Source organism: Bubalus kerabau, chromosome 10 (genome assembly GCF_029407905.1).
Source record: "Bubalus kerabau isolate K-KA32 ecotype Philippines breed swamp buffalo chromosome 10, PCC_UOA_SB_1v2, whole genome shotgun sequence".
Taxonomy (NCBI): domain Eukaryota; kingdom Metazoa; phylum Chordata; class Mammalia; order Artiodactyla; family Bovidae; genus Bubalus; species Bubalus kerabau.
In genome coordinates, this window is record NC_073633.1 from 18,842,579 (window position 1) to 18,855,460 (window position 12,882).

The window sequence follows — 12,882 nt, forward strand, 5'->3', positions numbered from 1 at the left end:
TTTATCATTCTACCTACTGGACTTTGGAAATTACTTTTGTTCAACTAGTATTTTACCTAAATACAGCTTGAATTTACTGCAGTAGCAACAGAAATTACTCCTGAACATAAAGAAATACAACACTTTTTATGACTTGGTTGATTGCCAGTAGATAATAATACTTTATATTTATAGAGTGTTTGACAGTTTAAAAGCTATTTTACATTCATTATTTCATCTAATCCCCACAATTTTTTAAGATGCAGTAACTTTTATTATCTCCCTACAGAGGTGAAAACTAAAACGTCACATGCCTAGTCCAAAGTCACAGTTGGCAGGGCCCAAAAGACTAAAATCCAAGTCTGTGTCTCCGTTGAGTCAGGCTTCTGACTCCTCACCTGAATCCGTTGATTTTGTTTAAAGGGATCTATTATGGTCCAGTGTTGCTGGGGAGGGGAGCACTTACACTAGCAGATTCAGTGTATTGTTTAGGAAGCCATCAACCAGCGAGCAAGATGCTATGCTCACACAGGATAAATACAAAAATGTGTAAAGACATTCCTCCCCCGTGAACTTATTACTTGATGATACCTTTAACAGTAAATATGGTAAGTGATAACTGGTTTAAAAAAAAAAAAAAAGGTGTCACATGCTCAGTTCTAAATGGTACAGAGAGTAAATGCCTTAGCAATCCAAAGGAAGCAGTGATTTTGGTGGCCAAGTAGATACGTTAACAGGGAGATGGGATACTTGAGTTGAAGGATGGACAAGATTCAGTCCAAAAATATCAAGTAAGGATTTCTAAACCCAGGGAGGTTGAGGTCTGGGACACAGCATTATTGATGGCATGGTAGTGGCGTTTTAGAGATTTGTTTCTTTTGAGACAATGGCTAGACCAGTCTAGTTGGAATACAGAAGTTGTTTTAGGATGGCTGTATGCCTGCTGCTTTCATACACAAACTATTTCTGAAAACTAAACTGAAAAGTAAATGTACAAAATCAGGCAGTAGGCATATATGTAAGTTAAAAAAAAGACATTGGAGAGCTGAAAATGCCATCCGGTTCTTATTTACACCTTGCCTTTCAGAACGTAATCTAGAAATTTTGCTGTTTTATTCTTTTCTCTCTGTTGGTCCACTTAAGTCAAATGTGTGTCTGATTAAAACTAAGGATTTGTTCATCTTACCATGCCTTGTGATTTCCAGGCAGCCCCTTCTTCCAGGAGCTCAGAATATTTGTTCATTAACTGTCCCCATTAGATGTGTGGCTTAAGAGTGGTTTAAGGGTGCTGTGTTGTACTTAGTTGCTTAGTCGTGTCTGACTTTTCACAATCCCATGGACTGCAGCCTGTCAGGCTCTTCTGTCCATGGGATTCTCTGGGTAGGGATACTGGAGTGGGTTGCTGTGCCCTCCTCCAAGGGATCTTCCCAACCCAAGGATCGAACCCAGGTCTCCTGCGTTGCAGGCAGATTCTTTACCATCTGAGCCACCAGGGAAGCCCAAGAATACTGAAATGGGTAACCTATCCCTTCTCCAGGTGATCTTCCCAACCCAGGAAAGGAACCAAGGTCTCCTGCATTGCAGGTAAATTCTTTATCCACTGAGCTACCAGAGAAGCCCAGTTTAAGGGTATCAGTATATAAAAGAGCAGATTGTCCAAAAGAAAAATATTTAAAGTTGAGGGCCTGTAGTGAGAATTAAATTTGGAAAATAAGACCAGACTTTAATGTTTCTTCCAGCTCAGCAAATATTTAGAGTGTCTACTGTGGCTGTCTATGATGTGCATTTTTCATGCAGACTACTGAAGCTGCACATATAAGACTGCTTATATGCAGAGTACATCATGAGAAACACTGGGCTGGATGAAGCACAAGCTGGAATCAAGATTGCCGGGAGAAATATCAATAACCTCAGATATGCAGATGACACCACCCTTATGGCAGAAAGTGAAGAAGGACTAAGGAGTCTCTTGATGAAAGTGAAAGAGGAGAGTGAAAAAGTTGGCTTAAAACTCAACATTCAGAAAACAAAGATCATGGCATCCGGTCCCATCACTTCATGGCAAATAGATGGAGAAACAGTGGAAACAGTCACAAACTTTATTTTTCTGGGCTCCAAAATCACTGCAGATGGTGATTGCAGCCATGAAATTAAAAGACGCTTACTCCTTGGGAGAAAAGTTATGACGAACCTAGACAGCATATTAAAAAGCAGAGACATTACTTTGCCAACAAAGATCCATCTAGTCAAGGGTATGGTTTTTCTAGTAGTCATGTATGGATGTGAGAGTTGGACTGTGAAGAAAGCTGAGCGCCGAAGAATTGATCCTTTGAACTGTGGTGTTAGAGAAGACTCTTGAGAGTCCCTTGGACTGCAAGGAGATCCAGCCAGTCCATCCTAAAGGAGATCAGTCCTGAGTGTTCATTGGAAGGACTGATGTTGAAGCTGAAACTCCAATACTTTGGCCATCTGATGCGAAGAGGTGACTCATTTGAAAAGACCCTGATGCTGGGAAAGATTGAAGGTGGGAGGAGAAGGGGACGACAGAGGATGAGATGGTTGGATGGCATCACTGACTCAATGGAGATGAGTTTGGGTAAACTCTGGGAGTTGGTGATGGACAGGGAGGCCTGGCATGCTGCAGGCCATGGGGTCGCGAAGAGTCAGACACAACTGAGCAACTGAACTAAACTGAGTTCAAACTGCTTTCAAATGTGCTTTCAAATCAAAGCACAACCCTATTCTTAGGGAATTCACATTGGGGTTGGTGGGGGAAGTCAGGGAATATGTTACTTCCTCCTTAGGAGAGAAGTTATACAGTGAAAGTGTATTTAATATGATGGTGGTATAAGGTTTATGTTGAAATTGGAGAAAACTGGAAGCAGAGAGGCAAGCTGGTTTAAAAAAGCTTACACATGCCTAGGCATACTAACCTGTTTTCAGAGAGAAAGCCCTACAAGAAGTATATAGTGTGTCTTATCTGAAAGGGCACGCTACAGAGGCATAGTCTACAGCTAACCCCTGATCACAGAAACATAATCATTAACAAAATAATGCTATGTGTTCATGGTTTCTGTTCATTTTTTCTCATCTATTCAACAAATATTTATTAAACATTTCCTGTATGACTGGCCCTCTTCGGGAACTGGTATCTAGAAGTCAGTGAAAGAGTCCAAGTCCCTGCCTTCATGGAGTGTATATTCTGGTGTCAGTCAGGCAACACTGAACGAGCACACGTATGAGAAGATGCCTGTCACATGGGCGGTAGGGTTCAGTAATCGTTGGTTACTGAGTTTGAACCTGAAGTTTGAGTTAAGTACCTACTCTTGGCAAGATATTTTTTGGGAGGTACCCTTTTGCAGATTGGATGGGCAGTGTGAGATTAACTCACAGTTTTTTTAGATGTTACATAGAAATTCTGAGTCTTTTGTTCAGTCTTGGAGTAATTATGGTCATATATTCTATTGAATACAGCAAGCTGTCTGTTCCAAACCACTTTTGCTGCTGAAGATGAAATGCTGAAGCAGGTGCTGTCCTGTACCAACAGAAGTGCTGTGGTCTCATCCTGCTTGGATGGTTTTTGTTGGCTCCTTGAATTCCTGAAAAGGCTTATTGTTATCACTGACGATGCTTCACAGAAACCCTTTGTGTCTATTTAGCAGACTGCCTTGGCAAAAGCTATGTCAGTTCTTTTGTTAACTTTAAAAACAGTCAAAATGATATAAGGGATGAGAGGGATAAATAAAAGACTGATAAGTGCATGCATGCACACACGTACATACATCTTTTAGGTCAATTTCTGAGGATTATCTGAAGTATGGTTTGCATGTAAAACTAGGAAAAAGCAGTACTGCATTCACACTTGCATTGTTTCAATCAGATATAACCTGTTACAGCAAACATTTTGAATGATTTTTTCTTTACTGGCTTCCCTTTGGCCTTACTTTTTAGGTGGGAGAAACAGTTTCACATTAAGAGCAAAGCTAAGCCATTTTGTACAAATTTTTTGCAAGAAGGCTACATTTTCTTATCTACTTTTTCTGAAAGCTGGAGTAGGGTGTTAGGTGTGTTTACTGTTGCTGGAAGCCAAGATTTTATTTGACTTTCACATGAAATAAATAAACTCTTGCCTCTACAGAAACCAGAAATGGTTGGAAGTGAGAGAGTTAGGACCTTACATTTTGCCTCCAGATAAAATGCTTTGCATTAAATTTGTGATTAGAATTCTAGGTTGAACAGATGATGTCATTTCTGCAATATGGTTTGGTGTGTGTGTGCTTTTTTTAGAATAAGCTCGGTAGATATTGAATTAGTTACATGGGTTTTTCTGGTCCCTTTTTAGATGTGAAGCCCTCCAATATGCTAGTAAACACAAGAGGACAAGTCAAGCTGTGTGATTTTGGAGTTAGCACTCAGGTAGGTCTCTTTTTCCTCCTGATCTGTTCTCGTCTCTGTAACATCTACTTCCTATTTTCATTCTCTCTCTGGATTGAAAAATCACCTAGCTGCCAGACAAACAGAACTCTGCATCTTCTCGTCGGCTGGGATTGTGTTATTCATTTTTAATCTCTGAGCGAGTTGCCTTCATCAGAATATGATTGTTCATTGTTTAATGACAGTAAAAACTGCTGATATTGTAATTACTACTTACGAATAGCAAACTTCATTGATATGCAGCTTTGATATGAAAGCGTTTTGGCCAGACAAAAGGGAGGGCAGAGTGGGAGCTGTGCCTGGGGAGCCCAACTGGCCCACAATAAGAATTAATATTGGGAGCAACAATGGTGGAGGGCCATTACAATGCGCAGCACAAATTTTAATTAATTTCCATTTTGGGCCTCCCCTGAGAACCCTGGTGATAGTGACCCATGAGCATGCCGTGATGTTGATTTGAATTGCAGCCACCTTTACTCCCAGCCAAACACGAAGACCAAAGCGAAGGTCATCATTGTCTTATGAGTTGTCAAAGTCTGTTATCCCTCCAGCGTATTTAGTGTTCGTTTCATTCTGGTAACGCATGGGGCTTCATTCACATCTTGAGCCATCTGACTAAAAAATGAGTGTGTTCAAATTCTACTTCAAATTGACTTTTTATATCAGGCGGGTTTGGGGTACTAAAGCGATAAGCATCCTGCTTAAGTGAATTGTTGAAGGTTATCTGCTATAAACTGTAAAGCTGTGCTTGTTTAAATTGGAAATCACATTCAAAAGAAAAGAGATTTAATCATTTTTAATGCCTTTGTAGATAAATTTGTTCCCTTTTACATAATTTTTAGTTGATTTATAGAAATGATGATTGTAGGTTAAATGAGGAATAATTGCCCATTTTATTTCCACATTATCTTTATATTGTTCTAACAGACTGTTTTGTCTCATAGCTGGTGAATTCTATAGCCAAGACGTATGTTGGAACAAATGCTTATATGGCGGTAAGTAAACTTATGCAAAAATAACATTTAAAAGCAACATCTTTATGTACTTGGTAATGTACAGTTCTTGAATTAAATCCACAGCTTTAGCCTAACAGGTCATAAATTACGAAGTCAATCCAGTCATGATTTGATTTTTAAGTCTTCCTAAAAGATGTTAGGGTTTATACAGGAGCTACCAACTTCTCTCACTTTGTTGACTTAACCGGTTGGTTCAAATATAAAATTGTTTTGAATGCAATCCTATAGAAAAATTGCATCTTACAGCACATTAGCTACTTTGCCTCATTGCTTATTAAATTAACCTTAAAGTATATCAAAATGTCAGTCAATAAGATCAACTGTTTTTTCCAGGAATAAGCATGCTTCCACACCAGATGAAAATTAAATTATTAATTAAAAATTAAATTATTACTTATGGGCCTCTGAATGTAAGGATTTAGCAGACATTTTCCTGTCAAACATTATATCTGTCATCTGTTTATTTGAGTTCATGTCTATTAAAAGATAACTTATTAGTCCCTCTGAAACAAATTTACCAGGAATAAGAAGTAGAAGCATAGAACTATTTCAGATACCAATGTGGGTTTGACCTTTTTCTTTTGCCTACCTTTTAAGTAAGTGAAGTTATCTGTGTTCATAAAATTGCTTTTATTTATTGGTTTCCACTTTCACTTCAAGAGTAGGGTGCTGGGAAATGACAAGCAGGAAACTTATTTAGTATTTTTGGAGCAACGTTTTGTTTTCATATCTTAGGTTTAGTTTTTTGATGAGGGTTCTAGATTTATTCAGGTAGTCAGTTTCACTCCAAGTAGTCTTTATATGAGTTAAACGAACTATGTATGGAACCTTGGATCTTATTCTCAGTGTTCTTTGTTCATATATTATTTTGTTAAAAGGATGTTAATATGGATAGAACTCTGGATCTTATTCTCAGAACAATACAAAGCATTTTTTAAATTGAGATACCAAAATAGTTAATTTTTGCCTTGCATTGTTTTTAAAGAAAATTCATTATTTCTCATTTTTCTGGGTAATGTGACAAAAAATTAATCTCTGAGTCACCACACCTAGTTTTTAATATTTATTTATTTAGCTGCATCAGGTCTTAACTGCGATGCATGGGATGGCATGTGGGATCTTAGTTCCCCAACCAGGGATCAAACCTGCATTGGAAGGCAGATTCTTAACCACTGGACCACCAGAGAAGTCCCCATACCTGTTTTTTATAAAACGCAATCACCCTCTTGGCTCTACCAGCTTAGCTGAGATTGGTGAGCCACTTTTATAATTAACAAAGCCATGCCAAATGCCATGTCAGTCTTTGAAAAAATATGGAATACTCTGACTTAAAACAAACAATTAATGAAATAACTTTTCCACTCTCCATTGTGTTCTTAGTAGCGTTAGCTCTAATAATTAAATTGCAATATGTTTGAATGTACAAATCCAGGTTACAGTTGTATTTCCCAGGTACACGTTAAAGAAATAACTTTTTTTTCCTTTTTGTGTATGGATGTATGTGATGCATCCATCTCTTAATTGAAAAGGTGAAGATTAAAATTATGAAACATTAGCTCATATTGGCAAAGCTAAAATGGCTTTGCTTCTTGGGCAAGGGAACTCTAGTTATCCACTTTCTAGTTCAAGCTGTAAAAAGTGAAAAACTCTAGAAAGCAAAGAGTGTGATACACAGATCATGAGCTTGGCTCAATTCAACAGGCTCTTGTTGACCATGACTTACCTAACTGCTGTGAGGACGGAGGTTGGGAGTGGGGGAAGGTGGAAGTAACATTTATTCTGACACAGATGTTAACCCCTGCCTGAGGTGTTGTGATGCTGTATTAGAGTGCTAGCAACTGAGGGACTGAGTGAAGAGTACAAAACCTCCCAGAATATGTTTTTCCACTTCTTATTAATAAGTATTTCAAAGTAAAAAATGTTAAGAAGTTTCGTTGGAAGATGGCCACGCCCATTTATTTCTGTGTTGTCTGTGGGGGCTGTAGCGCTGCAGTGGCAGAGGGGGGTAGTTTTGACAGTTGCAGCAGAGACCATATGGCCCACAGAGAGAAAAATAACTGTCTGGCCCTTTGCAAGAAAAGTTTGCCAACCTTTGGTCTATGCCAGTAAAAGCTATTTCTGACACTGAGTACCTTTAATTAATCAACCTGTAATTACTGAGCGCCTTCCATGCAGTTAGCCAGGTATGGTGGCACCACTCTGTAATCCACATAAGATTTTGGCAAAATAGGAAACATGGCATTATATGTGGCCATGTCATGTGTGACATAATAAAGGCTTCAGTTTTACCATGCATACCTTTAGAGAATAAGAAGGCATATAATATATGAATTTGATGATTCAAATAGTATGTGAAAAGGGCACTTACAAAAGAGATCACTTTGGGAGGATGAACAAAGACAGAATTAGAGGGTGGAGTGAAATGAGTGGGGGCTGGGAGGTATAGGGTAGAGGACAAATAATAAATTGTGAGTATCTACAATTAGAGGTCATCTAATATAGTGCACTCATTTTGCATCTATTTCTCTCACTTTATATTCATACCTGTTTCAGTACAGTGATAATAAAAACAATAGTAGTAGTGAACACTTAATTAGAACCATGCACCAATCACCCTTTTCTTTACATATCAGTTCAGTTCAGTCGCTCAGTCGTGTCCGACTCTGCAACCCCATAGACTGCAGTGGACCAGGCTTTCCTGTCCATCACCAACTCCTGGAGCTTGCTTAAGCTCGTGTCCATCGAACTGGTGATGCCATCCAACCGTCTCATCCTCTGGTGTCCCCTTCTCCTCCTGCCTTCAGTCTTTCCCAGCATTCGGGTCTTTTCCAATGAGTCAGTTCTTCGCATCTGGTGGCCAAATTATTGGAGCTTCAGCTTCAGCATCAATCCTTCTAATGAATATTCAGGACTGATTTCCTTTAGTCTTTTGATTTCCTTTGACTGGTTGGATCTCCTTGCAGTCCAAGGGACTCTCAAGAGTCTTCTCCAACACCACAGTTCAAAAGCATCAATTCTTTTTCGCTCAGCTTTCTTTATGGTCCAACTCTCGCATCCATACATGACTGCTAGAAAATCCATAGGTTTGACTCTGTGGACCTTTGTCAGCAAAGTAATGTCTCTGCTTTTTAATATGCTGTGTAGATTGGTCATTTTTCTTCCAAGGAGCAAGCGTCTTTTAATTTCATGGCTGCAGTCACCATCTGCAGTGATTTTGGAGCCCAAGAAAAGAAAGTCTACCACTGTTTCCATTGTTACCCCATCTATTTCCCATTAAATGATGGGGCCAGATGCCATGATCTTAATTTTTTTGATTGTTGAATTTTAAGCCAGCTTTTTCATTCTCCTCTTTCACCTTCATCAAGAGGCTCTTTAGTTCCGCTTCACTTTCTACCATAAGTGTGGTGTCATCTGCCTATCTGAGGTTATTGATATTTCTCCCGGCAATCTTGATTCCAGCTTGTGCTTCATTCAGCCCAGCATTTGGCATGATGTACTCTACATATGTTAAACAAACAGGGTGACAGTATACAGCCTTGATGTATTCCTTTCCCAATTTTGAAGCAGTCTGTTGTTCCATGTCCGATTCTAATTGTTGCTTCTTTACCTGCATACACGTTTCTCAGGAGGCAGGTAAGGTGGTCTGGTAGTCCCATATCTTGAAGAATTTTCCACAGTTTGTTGTGATCCACACAGTCAAAGGCTTTAGCATAGTCAGTGAAGCAGAAGTAGGTATTTATCTGGAATTCCCTTGCTTTTTCTATGATCCAGCAGATGTTGACAAGTTGATATCTGGTTCCTCTGCCATTTCTAAATCCAGCTTGAACATCTGGAAGTTCCTGGTTCACGTACTGTTGAAGCCGAGCTCAGAGAATTTTGAGCATTACTTTGCTAGAGTGTGAGATAACTGAACTCTTTAAATCCTCACAATCAACCCTATGAGGTAGATAAATATTGTTCTTTTACAGATGGTGACAACGAGGGATAGTGAAGCTAAGTGACTTAACCAATTTCATACAGCTAATAAGTAGCAGAGTGAGGAGTCAGACTTCTGTAATCAGCTTCCAGGGACTGAACTCTTTAACTGCTGTGCCTCTCACTCTATCCAAGTTATTTATGTGTCTCTCCAAATCTAGATTAGTATATTCAGGGTTTATTCTGGTTTATTCTCTGTATCCAGTCCTTCACATGGTGCTAAATGAATGAATCAGTTCATGAAACCTGCATTCCAAAAATGATTTGTTCACTAATTATAAGCAGACGATTTAAGTTTTTGTATTAAGTATCTTACTTGTGTGATAAAGTATAGAAGACCCTCAGATGACTCAGATGCAACCCACTAGACTGCTCAAATATTGAAAAGAAAATAAAGAAATAGCCTTGCATGTGTGAACAGTCTCACTTTATTCTCCTATAATCTGAAATGTTAGGTATAAGACAATGGTAATTAGGACAAAGATAGGGAAGCTTTTCTAAGATTATAAAGTCATTAGAACAAACAAGCAAATACACAGTAACAATTTATGGGCATGTTAAACAGTGGTCCTTGTAGGAGACTTGAAAAGCCATCTGGTCCCTCCTCCTCGATGATCTAGAAAATGAAGTGGCATGTTCAAGTACACATTACATCTTAGGGGCAGGTAGGTAATTAGGTTTAATGGACATTTTAATCCAAAGCAAGAAACATTTTCAGCTATATTTTAACAGGATTTCTTCCAGAAGGATTACAAATGGAGTCCAGAAGGTTTTGGGGGTTTATATTAAATCATTTCTTGAAAATTCTAATCACTAGAACTTTTACTCTTGTTTTAAAGATAGAAGTCTCTGAAACTTTAACCCACTATTGAGTCATTGTAATTTATTATAATTTTCTAAAACCAAATATAAAATTTTGACATTATTACTATGAATTCCTGAAGTTTTGAAATTAAGAAATCTTATGCAAATACTTGTTATTTGGGATCAGAAAGTCAGTCTAAATAACTATTCCTATCTTCTGAACATTTTTTCCACCTGGACTCTTCCTATGCTTGGAAAGTATCTTTACCCGGATTATAACCTGTGCAGATTCCATGATCCGGCTTGGTTGGCCATGCTCATGCAGTGATCATAGTGATAGGGATGATGATTGGAAGGAGGCCAGCATTTACTAAGCATCCCCATGTGGCATGTACTGAATTGAGCACATTACATGGATTTATTTATTCTTCAGACAACTCCATTAGGTATACATGCTGTCTTTATTTCGCAGGTAAGGAAACCAAAGGTGAAGTAACTTTAGCCCAGAATCTCAAAGCTGGGCAAGTAGTGATGGTCAAGATTTAACTAGGACACCAGCTTCTAGTTTCTGGTGGTAGCACATTAGGGTATGTGGACCAACTCTTCTGCTGAAAAATGCTAATTAAAATACTTTTAAAAACCATCTCAAATACACTGAAGAGCTAAAAAGACAACTGGGGACTCCCAGGATGGTTTTCAGAAGGAAACCTACAACAGAGGGGAAGATAGAATGTTCGAGTACCAAAGCTACTTATTCCTGAAGATATTTTCCTGTATTGCTGAGGATATTTGTATGTGTTGCAGCTGTGAATGATAAGGGGGCTCCCTTAAGGCAGAGGGTCTCAGAGGAAATCTTCCCCATACTATGCTGGAAGCTTGAAGAGCCCCCTACCCCACCAAGTACAAAAGCAAACAAACCAACCAACCAGATCCAAAGCTGCTCTTCCCCATCCCAGGGAACAAAAGAGCAACAGGAAGAAAAAGAAAAAGGGGGAAAGTTGTGGCCACAGACTAACCCTGGCACAAATTTGTACCCCAGATGTTTGTATATGTGATCTGAGTTAGAAAAGGAGCTTCATGTTGAGACTATTGTTTGAAGTAGACCCATCAACCTGAGGCCTCAGAAAACCTCTGCAAAATTTTTTTTCCATGAACAAAAACTGTAAAGCAAAGAAAACCAGGCCCACAAAGAAACAGAGCAAACCAAAGAACCAGCAGGAAAAAGGTTGCAAACAGACTTTAGATCACAAATTTTAAAAGTGACATAGTTGATTTGAGAAAGTCCCAAACAAAACTACTAGATAAAAATGAAAAACTCACTATTTGGTAGCATGTTGAAGACGAGAGAGAATTAGTGAACTGGAAGATAGATTGAGTTAGAGCAGTGTGACTGCAGAACCCTGTCTAACCTGAATGTTCTACTATCCACATAGTGATCTTGCCAGCTTAAAAAAAAAAAACAAAACACCATTGTTTATGATATTGATATATATATGTGTGTGTGTGTTTTTTTTTTAACATACTGTTATTGTTTTTCAGTCTCTCAGTCATGTCCAACTTTTTGCGACCCCATGGACTACAGGACACCAGGCTTCCCTGTTCTTCACCATCTCCTAGAGCTTGCTCAAATTTGTTTCCATTAAGTCCATGATGCCATCCAGTCGTCCTCTGTTATTTTCTTCTCCTCCTGCCTTCAATCTTTCCCAACTTCAGGGTCTTTTCTAATGAGTCAGCTTTTGGCATCAGGTGGCAAAAGTATTGGAGCTTCAGCTTCAGCCTCAGTCCTTCCAATGAATATTGAGGATTGATTTCCTTTAGGATTGACTGGTTTGATCTCCTTGCAGTTATTACCTACTAACCTAAAGTTTTGTGCATACTTTGTTAATTTTCTGAGTAGCCTAACCCTAAGCAGAAATTCCTTCATGGGAAGAAGTAAGGGTTGGGATGTACCAGGTATCGTCCTGCTTTTGACAAGTAAACCCTAGCATCTTGTGTTATGAGAGAATGTAAGTCGCTCAGTTGTGTCTGACTCTTTGAGATCCCATGGACTGTAGCACGCTGGGCTCCTCTGTCCGTGGAATTCTCCAGGCAAGAATACTGGGGTGAGAGATTCCCTTCTCCAGGGGATCTTCCCAACCCGGGGACTGAATCTGGGTCTCCTGCATTGCAGGCAGATTCTTTACTATCTGCGCCACCAGGGAAGCCTGTCTTTTGTTATAAGTAGAGACAGTTCTAGAATGAGTTAACTAAATCTGGGTCCTAGGTTAATGCCCAGTCACAGCAGTAAGTGGAGGGGTGGAGTGTGCACGCCATCTTGGAGCAGTGCTCTTTTAGATCCTCTGGCTTTTTTTTAGATCCTCTGGCTTTTAAATCGTCACTACTCCTTAGTGTTCTCATTAAGAACAGACCAGAATTTTCCCTCTACACTTAAACTTCAGTGCAGAAGAGCTTCAGACAAGAGTCATATTTTTCCTTTAAAAGCTTTCCATACTGATGACAAATGTCATGTCAGAAAGTAACCTAGCTTTTGCTTTTTAACTGAAAAATACTCATCACAGATCTCTTAGTAGTGTGGTACCTTGCTGTTGACTTTGTTTTGTTTTGTTTTGGAGGGAAGAGGACAGAGTGGGCCATCTTGGCTTCAAGTGTGAGAACAGATTTGAGTTGTGCAGTC

The 12,882-nt window shown here is 39.1% G+C and overlaps 1 protein-coding gene across 9 annotated transcripts in view; it reads left to right on the top strand.

Annotated features, from left to right (window-relative positions):
- The window catches only part of MAP2K5 (mitogen-activated protein kinase kinase 5), a 266,322-nt gene that overhangs the window by 142,267 nt on the left and 111,173 nt on the right, over nucleotides 1-12,882 (top strand). For all 9 annotated transcript variants that reach the window (XM_055536810.1, XM_055536808.1, XM_055536811.1 and 6 more), the window contains 2 exons: nucleotides 4,322-4,395; nucleotides 5,358-5,408. In XM_055536810.1, coding sequence (XP_055392785.1) covers nucleotides 4,322-4,395; nucleotides 5,358-5,408 — 125 coding nt within the window. The remainder of the gene's footprint in view (nucleotides 1-4,321; nucleotides 4,396-5,357; nucleotides 5,409-12,882) is intronic.